The 21,331-nt window shown below is 52.1% G+C and overlaps 1 protein-coding gene across 16 annotated transcripts in view; it reads right to left on the reverse strand.

Moving 5' to 3' along the window:
* The window catches only part of AGAP1 (ArfGAP with GTPase domain, ankyrin repeat and PH domain 1), a 513,333-nt gene that overhangs the window by 349,457 nt on the left and 142,545 nt on the right, over positions 1–21,331 (reverse strand). For 2 of the 16 annotated variants that reach the window (XM_073217935.1, XM_073217943.1), the window contains exon 1: positions 17,100–18,557. The exons of 6 other annotated variants lie outside the window; for them this stretch is intronic. In XM_073217935.1, coding sequence (XP_073074036.1) covers positions 17,100–18,057 — 958 coding nt within the window. In that variant the 5' untranslated portion in view covers positions 18,058–18,557. Of the gene's footprint in view, positions 1–17,099; positions 18,908–21,331 lie in introns of those variants that run through there. 8 more of the 16 variants (XM_073217941.1, XM_073217937.1, XM_073217938.1 and 5 more) reach the window with 7 other exon arrangements.

The following is a 21,331-nucleotide window of genomic DNA, read 5'->3' on the forward strand; positions in this document are numbered from 1 at the left end:
AAGGGCAAGGATGGCTCCTGTGGGAAGGGCAAGGACGGCTCCTGTGGGAAGGGCAAGGACGGCTCCTATTGGAATGGCAAGGACGGCTCCTGTGGGAATGGCAAGGACGGCTCCTGTGGGAATGGCAAGGATGGCTCCTGTGGGAATGGCAAGGATGGCTCCTGTGGGAATGGCAAGGATGGCTCCTGTGGGAAGGGCAAGGATGGCTCCTGTGGGAAGGGCAAGGACGGCTCCTATTGGAATGGCAAGGATGGCTCCTGTGGGAATGGCAAGGATGGCTCCTGTGGGAATGGCAAGGATGGCTCCTGTGGGAAGGGCAAGGATGGCTCCTGTGGGAATGGCAAGGATGGCTCCTGTGGGAATGGCAAGGATGGCTCCTGTGGGAATGGCAAGGATGGCTCCTGTGGGAAGGGCAAGGACGGCTCCTGTGGGAATGGCAAGGATGGCTCCTGTGGGAAGGGCAAGGATGGCTCCTGTGGGAATGGCAAGGACGGCTCCTGTGGGAATGGCAAGGACGGCTCCTGTGGGAAGGGCAAGGATGGCTCCTGTGGGAATGGCAAGGACGGCTCCTGTGGGAATGGCAAGGACGGCTCCTGTGGGAAGGGCAAGGACGGCTCCTAATGCTCCTGTAAGGAGGGTGTCTGGCACTGTCACCTGACCCTGAGCCCCGTCCCCCCACGGGCCCCAGAGCCTGGCCGTGGGGAGTGCTGGAGGCTGGCCACTCTTGGCAGAGCCCCCTCCCAGTGACCGCCCGGAGTGAACAGCAGCAAGACCCACGGACACGACCCTTGGAGGGCAGATCCCCCCAAGTACCCTTCAGTGATGTGCACAAAGACCCAGCCCTTAGCTGACTCAGGACCCCTGCCCTGCCCACCTCCTCGGGGGGCCTGACCCCCCCCCAGAGAGTGCGCTGCAACCAGAGCTACCTCCTCCGGGTGCTGGCGCCCGGGGCGCCCCGGGTGGGGAGTCCCAGAGCACGCCACGAGAAATGTCCCGCGATCTACTGCCCTCACAGCAGGCAAACCCCGAGGAGCTGAGCCCCAGCATCGGCCCCACCCCGTGGAAACTGCTGCCCTGCAGTTACCAAGCCCCCACCAGGAAGGCTCACGCACCCCGAAGCCAGACCTGCTGAGCACCTGAACCTGCCCCCGACCCCGTCACCCACCCGGGATTCTGGAGCCGGGCAGCACCCCAGAACAGTGAGATCACCCGACCAGGCCCAGCTGACCCGCCCTGGAAGCGTCAGTCTAGAGCAGAGGACCCGCAAGCCCCCAGAGATGTGCGAGGACAGACCTGTGAAGGCTAAGCGGGGTGGTGCGGGTCAAGATCCCTGAGGCGCTGGTGCTGGAACATGAGGAGGGCAGGAGGGCAGAGGGCGATGCCCAGGCCCTGAGGCTCCAAGACCCACTCGGGAGGGCAGGGTGTGGGGGTCAGAGCGCAGTTTGGGTTCCATCCTAAGGGCAGTGGACATCTCCGGGGAGCTTCTGCGGCGAGAAGATGACATGAGTTTCCGGCTGGTGCATGGGCCGAGGCTGCGGAGACCAGGCGGGAACGTCCCTCTCAGTGGCCCCAGGTGGTGGGAGCATGGAGAGGGGATGCGGACTGGAGAGGAGGGAAGGGGGAGGGTGGGGGGGGAGAGAAGGGTTGGAGGCGGGGGGTGGGGGGGGTGTGGAGGCCGCATCCCAGAATCCCTGAGGGACCGGGTGCGGGAGAAGGCCTGGTGTCCATCTCACAGGACAAATGGAAGGTGGACAAGATCCAGTGGGCTGCGGGGGTGGGGGGGGGAGCCAGACGTGCGGGAGGCCTTGTGGGTGGGAGCGGCCTGCATATCTACATCGACCCGTGACAATTACTGGGTGTGCAGGGGCCGGTTCCCACAGGGTGCCTGCAAGGGAGACCCCCTTAACCTCTGGCTTAGGATACACATAACATCTTCTACAAAAGCTCCAAATCAAATTCACCATGCACACTTGGTGCATGGGACTGTTACATTGGTTCCCTCTGAAGAAAGCTTTATGATTTTTGATAATTTAATCTCTCTCACAACTGGGTAACCAGCTAACCAGCTATCATGACGGTGCAACTGTTTCTTTGAAAAGCTTCACACTGCATGTTTGTTTCTACTACAAAATTCTGCATCCCTGCCTTGCCTCTGAGTTGCCTGGATGTCATTAGCCAGAGTCCCCAAGCTCCATCAGCCGTCCGCCACGGGGCAGAAATGGGGGCCGGGCCAGGGCACCTCTGGAGGCCCCACGGAGGACAGAGAGTGAAGGGACAGGAGCTGCGGTCCCCAGAGCAGGAGGCCCTTGCCTCTCCCCGTGTGGGGCCTCTGCAGATGCGAACCCACAGCAACAGGTAACTTACAGGTAACAGGTCGTTCCTTGGTGTCCACCCTGCAGCATTTGCCAAAAGGTGGCCTTGCTTGTGTCACACCCACAACCAACGATGGTCACCTGGTCATTTTAGACCCAGTGCTGCTGTGGGCGGTGGGGCGGGTAGAGAGGGGTGCATCAAAGTCAGTCAGACTCCTCGGTGCCCCAAACAGATGCTGGGACATCACAAATGATTATCTTTAGCCTGAGGTCGTAAACAGATTCTGAGGATGTGTCAATCTGCTTACTGCAATGGGAATGTATAAAGACTGCCACCTGTGAGAGTATGGGGCTGGTAAACACAGCCTTCCAGCAGGCCCCGCTTTCCCGTCCCTGGATGAACACTGCAGTATTTACCTGCAGAGACACTGGCCTTTCCCACTGGGCAGCCCCAGGGCCAGGCGCATGGCTCCAGCTGCACGTGCCACAGGAAAGAAGGCACCCAGCATCGAGTGCCCCAGAGCCAGGATCCCTCCGGAAGGGGCAGACTCCCCAAGGGCCCTGCCTGGGCTAGAGAATAGGATCTGGGGTGTAGCGATAGGGTCTTCTGGTACACACCACCTACCCCAGCATGCTGGTGCTCTAAGCACTCTGTGAACCCAAGTTCACAGCCTAATCAGAGAAAAAATGGCAGCAAGTGACTTCCAAGAAGGCTTCTGGCATATTTAAAATAGCAGCCATGACTCCATGCCAAACCCTCAGGCCCAGACTCAAAGTGTTTACATGGCTCGATTCAGAACTCTGAAAATAAAACCATTCGTTTGGACTTCTCAAAACCAACAGGGACTGGACTGCCCGGGAAGAACCATGAGCAAAGGAAAAACACGACCACCTCACCCAGCACCAGGGCAACTAAAATGCAAGAGCAGTGCACCCACCCCCAGCAGACCTGGGCCCCCGCGGGGAAAGCCCGTGTCCCTCCCAGATGGGCTCTGGCTTGTGGCTGCCGGGACACGCACAGCCCCTGGGCCGGCAGAGCTGTGGGACAACCAGGAGCCTTGGAGTCTGCGCGCCTGCTGAGGCTGCGCCGTTCACACTGCCTGTCCTCCTGGTCAAGGGGCTCTGAGGAAACCGTACTTGGCTTCTTGGTTACCGCTTTTAAACTAAGACCTGTGCCTAAATGTTTCAAATGTACAATATCAAGGGCTCCAATTTGGGCTCCGCCTCTGGAACAAAATGCAACACTCTAAGAGCCAGGCCTTCGGGCCAAGAGGGAGGGAGGCGCGCGTGCACGCACAGGGATGGGCCCCTCCTGCACCTGCCCACAGCCCGGAAGCTCCAGGGGCCCACCCACTGCTGCTTGCACCTTCAACAGGGGAGCGGGCAGGGGGCAAGTCCCTTGTAGCTCTAACCGTCCAGGGTCCTTTGTCTTAAAAACACGTGAAGTCCTCTGAGCAGCCAACAGGAAGCTGCTGAGCTGGCCCCAAGCATGGCTCAGGCAGTAACACCTGTCCTCGCCCAAGAAAGAGGTTAGAATCACCGGAACACCGGAGGGCGGTGAGAGCCAGGGCCTTCTGGCCGCCCGTGCTTTCTCTGTGACACCATTTTCATCAAACATGTGCAACCATGAGATAAATTTACCTGCAGAAAAAGTAGTCCAAGGTAAATAAATACAAACAGCATTTTTTAAAACATTACAAGTGCTACTAAATGTCCTTTCATACTCAATACAGTCCAGAAAGGTAAGTTTCCAGCCTGACTCCTCGGTGGAGGGGGCAAAACTGAGCTCACTGCCCGCCTGCTGGGCCAGGCCCGTCCTTCTCCAGAGGTGCACCCCAACACCACAGGAGCTCAGGGCAGCAGACACCCTGCTACCCTCCTAGCCACAACTGGGCTGACATGACACCTGAGACAGTACAGACGCTGTTCATCTTTCGCTACCTGGGTTGGAGGCAGGTGAAGGAAGAGTCTACCACAGCCAGCCAATTTCAGGTCTGTCAGAAATTATCTGACTGAAATAACAATGAACGCAGGGAGGGCAGAGAAACAGAGCTGAGATGCTTGGAACCTGTTCAGTACAAGACTGTTGCCCCTCGCCGGACCCCCTATGGCTTACAAAAATACCGTTTTCCTGCACAATCTACTTTGCCTGCCTCTCTCTTTGGGGTCCAAAAAGATGACATCATGGGGTTGTACAGATACATACTGCAGTCCACTGATCTGTGCCCAGTAATGAAGGCAACCTCATGACTGTGTCAGAGGGCTGAAGAGCCCAGAAGGGCAGCAAGCTCACGGGGTGCATCCGACAGCTGTGTACACAGTGACAGGCAGACAAAGCAACCTCAGTGTGTCCACCCTCACTGCGGATCCCAAGTGCTCGGGACTGTCTCAGTGTGACAGGGAGTGAACAGGAGTGTTTTGGGGCGTAAGCAGGTTGTCTTCGGCAGGCAGCGCAATGGGGCTGAGTGGGAGCCTGGGAGCTCCCGACCAATGAGGCAGCCTTGGTCTCACTTGTTCACCTTCCATCCATCTACCTACCTAGAGACGTCTCTGTGCAGCGCCCTCCACAGTAACCCATTAAGCCTACTGATCTATGGGACAGTAATCTACCTCGGAGGGCTCTTGCTGGAATCAGTGAACCAACCTACGTAAAGCACCTCCAACAGGACCCAGCCTGGCAAACGTTACAGAGATGTGGCTGCTGCCATTATTGTGCAGTGACTGCCTTATCATGACACAGCGACCAAACCAGACTAAAAACAGCAACAATCAGTCCTATTCTTTGAACAGCACAGTCTGGTGGCGGGAACACCAGGCAGTGGGGCAGGGGACCTGGGCCTGGTGCTGCCATGCGTGAAGCTCACTGCCAACAGGGCAGAACGCTGCACCTTGCTGCCATGCACTATGGACGACCACGTCTGCTGAAATAAGAGTTATTTCAGTGACAGTAACTCCACTGGGCTACTCATAATGGGCACCAGCCGTCGTTACCCACATGGTCCGTGCAAAAACTCAACTCGAGGAAAAAATTCCAAAGCCCACTTCCACATGCACCTGAAACCAGAACTGCTCAGCCCACAGGTCCCAGCAGGACCTGAGTGCGACAGGGTGGGATGTGAGCCTGCTGAGAGCAGCCTGCCCTGCAGGGCACACTGAGCACCAGCAAAGGCATGATGTTCCAGACTGTGTTGGAAGCACAGGGGCTGGCACGGTGGGGGCAAGGAGCTGCAGGACCCTGTCTCCTGGGAGAATGAAGGGTCCCGGCGGGGACATGAGTGCTCATGAAGGCACACACGGGACCCCCAAACTTCACCCCTCTAGTGAAGACGCCTCACCTGTCTGTGGAGCCGGAAGGTAAGACAGCTCGGACCCAACTACAGGAGGACAGAGGCTATAGGGGAACCTGGGAAACCCTTCCCGACAGCCTCAACCTGGGCGTGGGTGCTTCCCCTCTACAGGGTGCCTGATGACATCCCTCCAATCTGCTAACATCCCAAACACACCTCTGGCCATGTCCTGTGGATGAAAAGGACATTCCTGTTTATTCTGGAAACAGATAAGCTGAAAAGCTGACAGAGCAGCCGAACAATCTGCATTTCAAATGCTGGTCACACATACATACATGTAAACGCAGATTCATCTGCACGTTTTATCAAATCACGACTGAGACACATCAAGTACATCTAACTTTGGAAATGAACCTGAACTGGGCATTAGGCTGGTATCTGCGATGAATGACCATTCTAGAATTACCAGGCGTTATACACACAAATCTTATCACCCCCAAAGGCACATCTACCATAAGCCAGAGTCAGGTTTCAGAGCTGCAGAGGGAGGAAATTCTTGCATATCCGGCAATGGTCAACACTTGCCACCCAGGAACGCGAAATCGAAACTGTTACCTGATGGAACCTGAGAATTTAATCTCCTTCCAAGGGATCAGTGTCTATTTTAAGACTTTAAAGAAAAGGGAAATGCCACAAAACTCTCCTGCAGTGTGGGAGAGTAACTGGCTTGGAAATGCGAATTTGTTTGCTAGCAAATGCCCAGATTCCTCTGCCGAGAATACTGCTCACTTTTGGAGCTGGGGGTCATCCCTCCCATGGTCACACAAGGAAATCGAGGCCAAGAGAGACGGTTCATGAGCCCTCATCCACTTCATCTTCAACCTGCAGGTCCAAGGAGTCACTGCATCCAAATGGGATCTAGTGGAGAGTGAGGTGGAAAAGGATGAGGAAGACGGTAACACGCCCTGCCTTGCTCTGAGCCGGAACGTGGACGTGGCACCGGAAGGCAGCATCAGTGGTTGTCTCCGCACCCCCTGCAAGTGCTGTGAGCGTGGGAGTCCCTAAGCATTCTTCCCCCAGGGATGCACGGCGGGCTCGGAGCCTCTGCGAGAGCAGCTTTCAATCCAGAGCTTCTCTGCCTACCTACCTCATAGGGTACTCATGAAACTTAAAATTTTAAATTAAATGATAAGCACACTAAATGGTACTGTTTTATAACAAGTTTTTTATGTAATTGTTAAAGAAAAATACCGTTTTAATAAAATTTATATTACATGAAAAAGAAGAGGAAAGTACAGTTAAAAAAAAAAATCACTGGAACCCAAAATAGTCACTTCTTTCCAAGGGATTATTTTCACCCCTCCACCTTAAGGGGAAGATACTGTTTCTCATTTTTCAGAAGAATAAGATACCTCCCACCATGCTTTCCACGCTGGCTGGGGCGGCCATACTTCCCCCTAGAACATTTCCTGTTGCTGGAGGTGGGTGGCAGGAGTCACCACTAGGCAGGCAGGTAATGGGGACAGAACACTGACCTCATGCCCTCTGCCACCCTAAGACACAGACACACAACTGCATGCACACACTCACACATGTCCCTGATCCCCTCACCACTAGGCCCAGGAGGTCAAGTGTTAGTGCCAATCCCCACATTTCAGCTGGGGAAACTGAGGCACAAAGAGGTTAAAGGTTTTCCCGACACGCTCAAGGACACATGTCCAGAAAATGACAAAACCAGGGGTCTCGCACCAAGGCCACCTCCTCAGCCAACAAGCTGCACAGGCTCCATGACCAGCTTGAAAAGACTTCCCAATACGTTTATCACAAATCATATAATGAAACCAAGCACAGCACAGCCAAGGGTATCAGAGTATAAAATGTGCCAACTAAATTAGACCCTCTAGGACACAGCTTGATGCACACATCTGTACAGAATAAATTTCACCAATACTCTTCATTCTGGAATTAACTCTATTAATAATCTACTCTTAAACTCAATAACCCACCAACATCACTGGGTGTGATATTTGGTAAATACTGGTCAATGCTAACAGATGCAAAAAATTATAATCATGCTATACTTTTAGGTTGTATTGCATTTGACATTTACTCACCTGTCATAAACTTGAGATCTCAGCTTAACAATAAGTGGGCAAAGCCTTCAAACTTTAGCAGATCTTTGAAAAGACAAACTCCTTCCTAAGTGGCTCTGTATGCGTCTGTGTCCCACTGCCTTGGGGGAAGGGGATGGACAAGGCAGTTACCTCGAGCGCGGTGGAAATGAACTTAGGACAAAAACACTAGGCTTGAAGCCCTCTCTTCCTGTGCACGCTGCCTAACTGCAGGGGACGCGAGGAGAGGGGTCATGGGGGTGTAAACGGAGGACGGCTCCCAGAGGCCAGCAGAAGGAGCTGCGGGAGGAGGAGAGAAGAGCGGAGCCGGCTGCACCCGGAAGTGCTGCCATGGGCACAGGGCATCTCATCTGGTGCCCAAGGACCCCGAGTCAGCCCCAGGGTCCAGACGGGACATATGCCTAGGGTGACCCAGTGAGTGGCGGGGTAGGATTCTGAGCAGGGCTCTAAGACCTGCTGCCACCCTTCCCACTAGGCCACATGCTTTTCCTACTGAGACTTGAAGGTGACAATATGCACAGAACCAACAGATGTGCCCCATGAGGTGAAGCGCAGACAACAGAGCCACGAGCCCGGGTGCCACCTGAGGGTGCCCTGCATGCCGCAGTACCAGCCGCTGGCTCCTGTGCAAAGACGGGGTCCCAGGGAGCTCAGACTGCTGCCCTCAGTGCCTCCCTCCGTGACTTCAAGAAGCCACTTGGGTCCCTTTCCCTGGACAGGCAAGGGGGCATCCCACATCCAGTTATCCCAGGCTGGTCCAAACGGACAGGCCCGGGGGCACTTCTCAACGTGAAGCTCTGGAGGGGAGTCCTGGGCCTTGGCCCCCACCAGACAGCAGCATGCATGGTCAGACCCCTACCCCAGCCCACCCCCACTGGGCTCAGGCCCACCCCTTCTCCTGTAGACAGACCACAGCCTCAAATCCTACTCGAACTGCCCAGTTTCTTACTATTTAAGTCCCTTCCCACTGACAAAACAGATTTTCTCCACATTGTGTGAGTATATGCCTAATTACCACCTTCAGTCTCAGGGCCAGGGTCCCGCGAGGAAGCCCAGCCACAGGCCCAGCTCCCTGTGTGCTGACCTCTTTCATGCGAGCCTCAAGTGCCTCCCACATTCTGTGACATTACAGGAAACAGTTAAGTCACAGTGCTTTTATCCAAAGCAGCAGCACTTCATATAAAAATAGTCAAAATGTCGGCTTGAGGGCAGTGCAAGTTCAGTGACACTATGTGTATCATTAGAAAACCTAAATATGCAAAGGTAATGTGCAATGGGCCCTATGATCTCCACCACGCATCAGTGAGCAAACCTGATAAACATATATCAGCACTTAATACTCCAGGAGCTGCACGCCGTGGCCAAGAGGAGCCTCAATCACTATTCACTAAGCATGAAGACAGCTTCTTTCAGGAAAGTGCACCACTCTGCTCTTCAGGTCGTATGCTTGCTATCATTGCTCCAGAAAGCAAGCACACGTAGGCATTAGGAAGGGCAGAGTTAGGACACAGCACTCAATAGCTTTTTTGGGGTGTGGGGGGAGGTGGAATAACAAAAACTCCACATACTTGGCTTGTATTAGGAATGCAATGAATCCATATGCTACAAAGTTAATAGTCTGTCTTCTACTTACAGGATTAAAGACCAGCAGTAGGTGGGAGAGATTAAGCCAGAGAAAAAAGGTAACTGTTTTCCCAGCTTCCACTTCCAAGGTACAGCGGTCAGTAACTGAAATAGTGAAATTGAAGATCATGAGAAAATACAGTACTAAAAAAATATACTTGTTCAGGAGGGCATCTGCCCCATGTGGGCAGATAGCCACCTCAGAGCAAGTATAAACCTGAGCATATGGTCACATTTGGTATTTTCTCTCTTTGGGTCTTTTGCAAAACGTATGAGAGGCAATCGCTGCAAAGCAGACGGTGCTGTGGCCCTACACAGTCTGGCGTCTGCTTTCACATCCGCTGCTGGCCTTCCTGAGAGGCGCTGGTGCAGAGGAATGAGCCAGATGGGGATCAGGGAAGTGCAGTGACTTGTGAGGTGCCCTCCTGGCCTAAGTGTTGCAGCCAACACTGAACCTAACCAACCCCATTAACTCTAGGTGCTGTGTCCATGTGGCAACTCAGAAGCCCCCACAATAGAACATTCTTTCCTGCCACCATCATCCTATCAGTCACATTTCTGAGTTACGGCACCAAGAGAAAGCAAGAAAGAAGCAGGTTAAGGTAACAACGCAGACATCAGCCACCACCTTGATGCCAAGGGGACAAATGGCATCAGGACAGTGGGAGGCTCGATGGCCGCACAGCAGCCCCAGAAGCCCCACCACGGGGGTGGGAGCCGCCGGCTCGGGCTTGGCAGGCAGAGGTCTCACTGAGCCTCAGATTCCCCAGCAGAATGCAGCAGGGGCTGCAGCAGGGCCCGCAAGACAACAGGCCAAAGAAATGATAGAGAGAGAGAGAGAGAGAGATCCCTCCCTTTCTTTAGGCTTGGGAGAAACCTGCTTCCCGAGAGAACACAGGTGCAGAAATCACCAACATCCTAGACCCTAAGGGACTCTTGACCTTAAAACGTAGGACTGGACTTTACATCAATTCTAAACCTCTAGACGACAAACAGCACCCCTTCTGACACCCCCTGACCAGCCTCAGCTTGGAACCCTCTGCTGCAGAGGCACCCAAATGCCCACATGGTGGGGAGAAGTGGCTTCCTAAATCTGAGCAAAATCCCTTCCCTATGGGTTTCAGCATGGGTGCTTAATGACTGGGTCCTTAAGTCTGCTTCTCACATACCGGGAGACAAGTCCCCATCCATGCCTCCAGGCTTCTCTTTCAAATTAAAAGCCTCCATTGTCCTCAGTGAGCCTGTCTTCCAGATTCTCCCGTGAGCCAGGAAAGCACAGTAGCCATCTACTCCTACACGCAAGAGAGATCACACTCTCCAGAGGCTGGGATTCTAGTTGGGGAACCAAAATAAAGCAAAGAATAAGATGCAAGTATCTTACAACTATTGACGAGCTGTGTAGAAAGCAGACAGAACCAGCCTCGCTCAGCCCCAGGCCACCACGTGCCCGCATCTTAAGGCAGCAGGACTTCAGTTGCTGGAAAGCAAGTTGTAAGTATGCATCCAATGTCCAAAATCCTGTTTAACGCATTTCACAGACCTACTGGTTTTGTGTGTCTCAAAGCCCTCGCTAACTGGAGCAGGAATGTGCAAACCGGTTAAATACCCACCGCGGTCACCCATCATCATCGAGTGAGGGGACATCTGAGTGATTCTGATCTAGTGAAAGAACCAGAGAGGGCAGGGGCTGCATCAGAAAGGCAGGGGAGTCCGTTGATGGAGCCGATTCTCAAGCAGGATAGCTAAAAAAAAAAAAAAAAAAACCCTTGCGATGACAGGCACAGAGGTCAAGCGAACGCAAGATTCCCTTTGACAAGCAGCTCAAGCAAAAGAACATCCACTCACATGAGTTTACAACCTGCTGGTACCCAGGGACAGGCTACGGACTAAAGGGAGTGGTCCTGCGCGTTGACCAAAACAACTGGCACACCACATCGTGCCAAACTTTGCACCTCATGTTCATACTAGAAATAGATTCAACGCTTGGCACTATCCCCAACAAAGGGCTGTACAAGGAAGTGACTCTCATTTCCCCTTTCACTCCCACAAACTAAACGTGCCTCTTAAAATTATCTTCATTTGTTAGATAAGGGAAGCTAAACACCCTTCCCCAAGCCTCTCACTGGTACGCCGTGGTACTGATCAGTGAGTAGAGATTCCCATCCTCCCACCCGGGAAGCCTATTTTTAATAAGCTTTCTGAGTCTTTAGATCCATTAGTGATGCTGGAATTGAAAACCAGCTACTAAAACAAAAATAACAAGAGATTATAGGAAAACCAAGGTCCAAGCCTCATCGTTGAATTAAAACCAGCCACATGAATAGACATGCACCAACATTTTCTTAATTACGGGAGCATCTACATTAACACCTTTGGTGAATTAACGGGAGAAAAAAGAAATGCAAATGCCTATATCCAATCAAATATATAATGAGAAACAATTTCCAATTTACCTACAAAAAAGTAAACATCAACACCACAGCGGACTCTAATTTGGGCTTTACAAAACCTTTACCACAGTGAAGCTGGGCAGACGGTACTTCTCTCAAAATGATGCAGAGACAACAATCTCCCTTCTTTTTGCTAATCTGTTGACCTTAAAATACCAATTCTGTTCATCACCTGCACCTGTACATACTTGATCTCAATCACTGCCCTCAAAAGCTTTACTTTCATTATTTTATTCATTGTAGTATAATTTCAAATGAATGATTGTTTTAAATCATCACAGAAAAAATACAAAACAGCAGCTACCTAAAGATTTCTTGTCAAAAACAAAAACCTTGTGCCAAAAGATAAAAATAAAAATAAAAATAAAAAAGCTCACTGCAGAAACCATAACACCCCTTTAGTGCTTTATGTTGGTATCAGCCATATAGATCTGGGAACTGTCTTACTGTCTTGCCAGTGGGCTTCGGTCCCGGACAAGTTCACTATGGACTCAATGAGACCATGGAATAATAATGGAACATTCTTGGGGTGAGAGGGTTTAAACCCAACTTTATTCCCACGGTGGCAGGTCCATCACTAGAATCCTGTCCACTCAGAAGGAGGCTACAGGCAGCAAGCTGGTCTCTGCCTCTGAGCCTCTCCGCCCCCGCAGCCGTCTCAGTATCTGTCCTCAGCACTGCCAGCACTCCAACCTCTGCTCTCCTGTAGCCATGCAGCCCTGTGGCCATGCCACCGTGTCGCCCAGAGCACTGGGTCAACTTGCTGGTAGAGAAGTACTTCCCGTTTTCCAGCTAGAAAACCACAGATCCTACAAGAAGACTCCAATCATTTTAGCCCTCTGAGGCCTTCCTCAGCTCCTTCCCCTCTCAAGGACATGTGCTCCCGTTAGTCCCTACATCCTCTCATTAACCCCTCCCACAAACACTTCATAAAAGTCTAAATGCCAAGCATGGTGCTCTTAACCCCACAGTACAGAGAGGAATGATACAGGCTTTGCATCCAGAAGGGACCCTTAGAACTGGCAGACATGCAACCAGGTTATTATCATGCAGTGGGATCTCAGAGGGATGCTACACAGGCAAACACAGTCACACTTTCTCCTAAGTACCCCATGCGCTTGTGATTCACTGCAACTTCCATCTGCCAACAGGCTACTGGCCTCAGACCACGGGAACTGTGGGGTGGTTAGCTCTAGCTCCCTGCTCCTGCAGAATATACCATGGAAACTCACTGTTAACACAACAGAAAAATCAGACAACTAAAGATAAGCCCTGCCAAACAAAAGTTCTGCAGTAACTGTACAACCAACCAGATGGTTACAATAGGTCTATGTTAACACTGAAGGACCTCTTTGGCAGACACACTTTGGAACATTCCATTGGTGGCAAGATATTCCAAGCCCAGCCTGACATAAAGAAAGATGCTAACAGGTGACAGGGCTGAAACATGGGCTCTGGGATGACAAAAAGAAATGCAGCCCAAGGCTCTGCCTATATCCCAAGTGGGCTGCTCTGTCTCCAGGAAAGCAATTCAACCTTACAACAAACAATGTGTTTTTTCTTAATTCCTGCCTGGAGTTTTATAAAAAGCAAGGGAATTCCAAAACACCGAGTGTGCAATCAGTTCACAATGTTTCAAATGGGAGGCTGAGTTACACTGCTTGTTTAAAACCATCTATGTCCTTTTCGGGACAAATCTAGTTAAAAAATAAACACATACCAAGTTATTTCAGTTAAATTTTCATCACATATTGCTGCTTCTCTCCATTGAAAGGCTTTTTTTAAACTGTTAAGACAGCCTCTCACACTATGTAAATTGATAGAAATCAAGGGGATAAGAAATTAAAGAACAAAGCCACTCATAAAATGTGCTGTCAAAAATCAGCTGTAAATTACTAATTTAAAAAGCTAACCTCAGTCACGACTATCAATGAATCACTTTATTGCTGTAATCAATCCTCCCGGACGCAACAGATTACCCTGACATGTGCGGCCCTGCGCAAGCACTGCCTGCGGCTGCTTCCTAGGACTATTAGCAAGCTGGCTGGGACGCAGGGAGTGTGCAACAGAAAGTGACACCCTGGTGTAATCAATCATTTATTATTTGATCTTTCTTTGTATTAAATTATACTTATGGCAACAGACTCTACCCTAATATATGTGTATCAGGTAATGGGAAACTGCCCTTGATCTGACATGGGGCCTCTCTGAAATGTTCCAACATTCCTGACAGTTTTGAATCTTGGAGTGCGAGCTGCCATGGGTCTCTGGAGGGGGCTGTTGCACACCAGAGGGAGAAAAGGCCTGAACAGACCAAAATCATCCTGCAAAGGCAGGTGCTCCTAATGCCATATGGATACAGGAAAACCACAGATACCCGATATGGGGAGACTTGGTATTTTAAAACAGAATACTAACCATCTTTCTGCCCTATTATTGGCATAGGGTCCTTGTCTAAGACCAAGCATAAACTTCTTAAGCCAAGAAAATCATTTAACCTAATAGTTTTTTAAAGTGAGTTTTCTATTGTCAATTTAAAAATTTAATAGCTGAAAGTCTAACTAAAGGAAAACCTGCCCCAAAGACAAGCTTCCTCTAATTTCTGTTATACCTCAACTTCTCATTTTAATACACTGTGGCCAAGATTTAAAGAAAGCTAGTGAGGCTCCTTCTGACGTACATCACACCAGAGGTCCCCAGTGGCTCATCAGCAATTCTGAAATCCCAGGAAGGCCTGAAAAGGAAGCTTTATTCACAAACGTTTAACAGACTCCTGATGGCAAACATATTTATCATACTGAGTTTAAGTATCTCAGGCTTTGTTGCACATTATTGTCTAATTACAAGGTCCTGTCTAACCACACAGGCAGTGTTCTGTAACATGCATCACTTTACCTTCCTAAAATCCAAATTTTTTAAGTCCTGCAAATGCACCTAGCCCCATGGATTGGGGCAAGACTTCATGGAACTTTTCCCTCTGGACATTTACAGGGAAGCTGATCCTGGTTCCACAGCATCTGAATGTTACTGTAGAAAAATTTACTGTAAATTCAAAACTTCATTTAAATAGCACATAAGTTCTAAATAACCTATGTCAGAGGAGGCAAATATATAAAAAACAGAAAAATATAATAAAACGAAAAGACCTGAAAGCTGTAGAGGCTGCACCTTTCACTTGTGATAGATACTAGCTTTAAGAAAATCTTGAGAACACTGACCTTTCAGGCAGTTTAGTCAGAGGAAGGTGAGAGAGGTAGGTTTATTTTTTTTGTGATTACCTGGAACTTCAGAATGAGGTACTGTACCAAACTTCTGACTGTGTGTGCTGTAACCTAGTTCATTAACATTCTGTTTTTCTACACAATCCACAACCCTAGTGTGGTCTCAAACCGAAGTAATTCCACCCACAGAGAAGGGCTGGCCACAAGGGAAAACCAAACCAAGCATTGTTATAATCATTAACTACTTTTATATGGCCCTAGAGAGAAAAAATTTCAACACACTTCACGCCTTTACTATTTTAAATCTACTATCAATCCATCTGACCAGAGAGGAAATAGCCACACACCAGCCGCTTTTAACCAGCATCAGTAGGTCCCACAATGAAACATGGTTCAAAATCATGTGTGCATTCCTCCCCCACCCTCGTCTCTGATGGATACTTGTCTGGAACCCAAGCAGCTAATTATTATTTTCTACAAGCCCAAGAGAACAAAGACAGAAGCCTGCTATTACAGGGAGAACTTCCACTGAACACAAATGACGGCAATAGCAACTTCATATCAACAGTTTTAAAACATTAAAAAATAATACAAATTATTAAGAGTAGCAAGCAGGAGGGATGGGATAAGAGTGGAGTAAAACACAGTGCCTTCCAAAGTGATTATTCCAACACAGGTTAAAACACAAGATGTGTATAGCAAGTTAACTAATGTGAGCCGTTTAACAAATTTATACTCTATCCTAATAAAATACTCAGATTTTAATGGTAATGCAAATTCAACTGCTTGGTTTCAAATACTCTCTACCACAGTCTGAGGATCATTAGAAGCATATTAGAACATGACATCATTTAAGTTTACCTTAAAAATATTTCAGCAAGGTCAGTGGTATCTTTGCACTGGCTGGTCTTAATATTGTACCCTCAGCAGTCAATTACCCTGTGACGGTCCACTTGGGAGGAATCCTCTCTTCAGGGGTGGTGAGTAAGCATCAAAAAATAGTTAAAAGCCCACACTGCGGTGAGAGCCTCAGCTACCTTTATCTCCATCAGCAGCAGAGCTTGGGTAATCAGCACCAGGGATATTACTGATGGTTCTTGGTGAAATTCAAGGAACAGTATCTTCAGGCGCACTCCCAACTCCACCACGAGTAGGGCGTAACATTCAAGGTCCACCACCCATCCCCAGACTCTTCCCTTTAGGGTGATGACCCCACAAAAGAAAGATCAGAGTCTGTTTGGGGAGGATTCTAACCTCCAAACAATACAGAAGGACACCTGATTTCTGCAAGAAAGTATCCCATCTGCTTCCCGAACCTTCCCTGCAAGGTCCCTAAGTGGGGGGCTTAAGGGAACAGTGAAAGGAAATTTCAGAACTGGTTCTGGAGCTGATTTTCCTGCCTATATGCTAAAACGCATTACTAGGAAACAGAACCCAGTCCCAGACTTGCTGTCCTTGTAAGGTACCAGTTGGCAGGGAGGCTGTGGAGGGAGAGGCCGGTATCCTTGCCCACTGGGTGAACTATCCTTACCAGAAGCCCCAAAGGTGAGTGCAGCCGAATCAGCCCTGCAACATCACAGCGCTCAAGCCTACAGGGAGACTAGGCGTCGGGGTGGAGAAGAAATTAGCCCAGACGAACGTGCTTCTCCTGGCCAGCCAGCACCACCTGTGCAGGGGCGAAGGGCCAAGCCCCAGCTCCGAGGCAGCCCACAGGTGCCACAGCCCTCAAGCACGCCGCGCAGCAACGAACTCGCGGGCCTGCTTACAGAGAATCACCTGCGCGGGCACCTGCGGGGAAAGGGCACCACCCGGCAAGGTGATCGCCCCAGACAGGCGCACGGTGGCTGCGGCGGCGACCCTGAAAGGCGCCACCACACAGCTGGGGGCCGGGGCAGCCAAGAACTTCCAGACCGCCCCAGTTTTACTGGGTTAAAAGCCTCAGTACCCGAGCTCAAATCCGGGGGGGCCGCTTGCCGGCTGGTGATCTGGGAGGACAGGTCCCGTAGCTGCTCCCGAGCCCCAGCTCGCTCTGCTAAGCCGAGCCGGTCCCCCCACCGCCTTCCCCGCCGCCCACCTCTGCGCGGGGACCCGTCGATGCTCTCGCCGCTGGACGAGTGCGCGTCGGCCGGGGCCCGCCGCAGGCTGCTGAAGTAGCCGCGCGCCCGCGAGGCGCCGCTCCGAGGAGAGGGGCCGCCGCCGGGCGCGCCGTCCCTGCGCGCGAAGATGCCGCTGAAGAAGCGCAGCAGCCGGTGCTCCGAGGCCGAGCCGGGGCCGGAGGCCGCGGCCCGCGCGCGCTCCAGCCGCTGCAGGTCGCTGTTGTCCAGCGTGCGGTTCTTGCTCTTGCTACGCTCCCAGCGCTCCAGGTCCGACAGCGTGTCGTTTTTGCTGAGCACCTCGCCCACGTCCAGGGTGTTGCGCTTCTCCGAGGCAGGCTGGGCGACGGCCGCGGGCTCCGGGGCGACCCCCGGGCCGGCCTCGGCCTCGCCACCCGGCGCCCAGGCCAGACTCCCGGAGCTGCTGTGGCGCCTCCCGCGGCCCCGCGGCGCCTCGGGCCCGCTCCAGTGCCTGAAGCTGAGGCTCCGCCGCAGGGGCGCGCCCCGGGTCTCGTCCAAGTCCGGGCTGCCCGGCGCGGGCGAGCCGGGCTCCTCCTCCGCGGCCGGGGGGCTGCCCGCCAGGGCCGCGCGCTCCGGGCCGCGTGCGCACGGCCGGAGCCGCCCGAGCTCCAGCTGCCCGGTGCTGCGGGTGCGGAAGGTGCGGAAGACCCCGGCGCTCGGGGGGCGGCCCGCGGGGTCCTCGGCGCCCGCCGCCTCCTCGGCCTCCTCCACGAGCCTCCCGGGCGCGTCCGGAGAGCGCGCGGCCCGGGGCCTCCGAGCCGGGCGCGGGTTGGGGCCGCCGGGGCCCGGCGCGGCCAGCCGCTCCTTCTTGACCATGGTCACGGAGATGCGGTAGACGGTCTTCCTGGGGGGCGTCCCGCGAGGCATGACGTCCGCGGGCGGAGGCGCAGGCTCGCCGCTGCCGTCCAGCAGGTACATGTCGCCCGGGGCCGCGGCTGCCGCGCCGCCCGCCAGAGCCCCGCCGCATCCAGCGCGCCGCGGGCCGGAACGCGCGGTCAAGGCGGTCGCCGGGCGAGGCGGGGAGAGCGGGCGCGCCCGGGGGTGGGGGGGGCCCACGCCCGCCGCGTGGGCCGCGCTCACGCCGCGGGGACGGCGCCCCTGGCGCCCGCCAGCCCGTGCGCCGCGCGGCCCGAGTGCGGGGGTCTGGGCCCGGGCTGCTGGGCCATGGGCCGAGGGGGCGGGCGGGCGCTCAAGCGCGCGGACGGTCTCGCCGGCAGGTGCGACCGCGGCGCGCAGGGCCCGCGGCGGGCGGCGAAGCCCGCGGCTTCATTGTCTATGGCGCAGGGCCCGCTCGCATCTTCGGGCCTTTTTTGCACAGCTCGGCGACTCCGCAGTCTCGCCACTCCGGGGCCGGGCCGTGCGGGCAGCTGCGCCGGCCGCGGCCGAGGGGCGGGCGGGCGGCGGTTTAAAATGGAAATGCGCGCCGGGGCGGGGCGGGGGCCGACGTGCAGCGACCGCGGGCCGCGCGCCCAGCCCGGCGGCCGATCCCGGGAGCGCGGCTGCGGGAGCGCGGCCCGGCGGCTGGCCCAAGTGCCGGGGTGGATCGTGCAGTGCGGACCGGAGCCTCCGGGGCCGGCCAGGCGTGCAGTCGAACCCCAAGCCCACACCAGCACTCCCGGGCTCGGCTTGCGAAAGCAACAAAACACGGCACATGGCTCACCAGCTGCGGGTTTATGTGAAGCATCTCCTAACCGAGCTCTGGAAACGATCAGACTCAAATAACTTCTTATACAAAACAAGGTATCTCAGGAGTATGTTCCCAGTGTGTGGGGAAAGGCTCCTGACAAAGGATCAGTGTGGGCTGCCCGGGATAACAGGAAAAAGGCAGTTGGAGGCAGGAGGAAAGATTTGCCTCTTTACGCCAAGCTTGTCCACTTCCTTCCTTGTCAGTTTTTACACCTGTAAACTGCGGTCAAAGAAAACAGTACCCAAACCCTGAGTGAGCATCCTTGTGAGGGTTGCATCAGCCCCGACACCGTGTGCCGGGTATCCCATGTGAGCACCGAATATTGACTGTTAATATTGGATGCTGAGTTTCTCTTCCATCAAACTTCCCGTTTGCTATGACTCTTGGCTCTACAGATAGATGCTGGTTCTCATTATCTGATACAACACAATATTCGTATGTAGTTGATCAACACATTAGTTCTTCATGGTATCTTGAACACAGATGTTTTGGTTTCCTTAAGAGTTTCAGAAGGAAAATGTCAATGTAATTGGATGCTTACACAGGCTTGTCCAGGCCTAGAGAGGCCCACAATTCATGAGAGGCTGTTCCTAGGGTAGGTGCCCGTGACAAGGCATTATATTTGCAAGGACCAGTTTCCCCTTCTTTCTTCTTTGAACAAATAATTATGGGGTGTATATTGTGTTCATGGCAATGAAAGGGATATAAGGATGAATCACAGGGTCTCTTATGAAGGAGGGTATAGCCTAGGAAATCTAGATTTTGCCAGAAATTAAATATTTGTATTTAATGAGGTAAAACAGAAAGACTGCTAGTTGATTTCATTTATTTTTTAAAAGATACTTAGAGCAGAGAATTTTTAGGGCAGGGAAAATACTCTAGTGATACTATTGGTGAATACGTGTCATTACACATTTGTCCAACACAGAATGTATGCCCTATGGTTGGTAATGACGTGTCCATGTAACAATTCATCAAGTACAACAAATATCCACCCCCCTGGATGCTGACAGTGAGGGAGTCTGTGCATGTGTGGGGGGCAAGGGGTAGATGGGAATTCTCTGTACCTTCTGCTCAATATTGCTGTGAACTTAAAATTGCTCTGAAAAATAAAGTCTATAAAAAAATACCTTAAAACTGACCATCCTCAGTGGCTCTACCGGATAACATGACTGCTACCATCATAGGGTCACAATAAGCTGTCTACCTGCTCCTGGCACTCCAGGGTTAAAGAAAGGTAACTCTAACATGTCTTCACTGCAAAGGTGGGGGGACCCCAGGACCGATGAGTCTTACCTTCTGAGTTTCAATAAAAAGCTCACTTTGATTAAGACCTGGAGAACCACCAGCTTCTCGAGTGGAAGCCAGACAGTAATCCATCCATCAGAATGTGGTTTCTGGAGCACATTAGGTTCGGGGGATGTGGAGGCTCAGAGGAGCTGGGCCCTTTCCCCAAGGCTACACAGCTCATGGCTGAAGAGCAAACCTAGGGTCTCAGAGTCACACTGCCTGTGCCCACTGTCATTTCTTTTGTCTTAATAAGCAACAGCATTTGCTTTGTTGACAACAAGGAGAGAAATACATGGCTATTATTGAACCTGACGCTAATCAAACATAAATGATGTCAGTATCTCAGCTTGTTCTCATTTATTCATCTACCTGTTCACTTATTCATCAAATACATTAAACACACCTACTGCAACACTACACACACAGAAGGCTGCGGCAGGGTCTCTTCCTCGAAGAACTCACAAACGGGTGAAAAAATACAGTTTTCAAGGCTACGTGAAAAATGCAGGGAGTTAAAGGATGAGGGAGTTACAAAGCTGCACCCAGCATTCTAAGAGATGCGCACCGTTAAGGTTTGGCTAAAGTCTACAATTTGACAGCAGTTGTAAAGACTTAAAGGTCAAAGAGGCTCATAAGCAGAGAAACTGAAGCTTAGCAATGAGGAGTGGCGAACTACCGCGACGCCAAGGTGGGACCAGGACCAAGGGCTCCAAACTTAGCCTGGGGGTCCTTTCTCACTATTGAGATGAATTTTAACTTGAAATTAGTTGTCCCATTTAAGATGTAGATCTTTCTTGTTACCTGAGGCATTCAAAGCCCGAGGTAACAAAACAGTATTCTTTTAGAGCTCAAATACAGAGCAGCTGTTAGTGTCTTCCAACTGTTACACGGTTGCCTGAAATCCAGCCCAGGTTTTGCACTTTGCAGTACAAGGATGCAGGCTGCGGAGTAGAAGATTCCATTTGATCCACCTTAGATGACACTGAATCTTAGAAGACACTGCATGAGAAACCTTTCACCCACAGCCGAATGTTCACCATCTTTCAGCACTTTCTGCCTCCAGTGGAAGCATTTAATTTCCACAGCGATCACAACCATTCCATTTTGGGCTGGACTGTTTAGGTGGAAAGACCTGGGATCCTTGCCTCTCCCCACTGCCCTGGATACATGGACTCTTCCAATGCTCAGAATCAGAGGCTCAGACAGAACCTGCCA

Source organism: Manis javanica, chromosome 12 (assembly GCF_040802235.1).
Source record: "Manis javanica isolate MJ-LG chromosome 12, MJ_LKY, whole genome shotgun sequence".
NCBI lineage: Eukaryota > Metazoa > Chordata > Mammalia > Pholidota > Manidae > Manis > Manis javanica.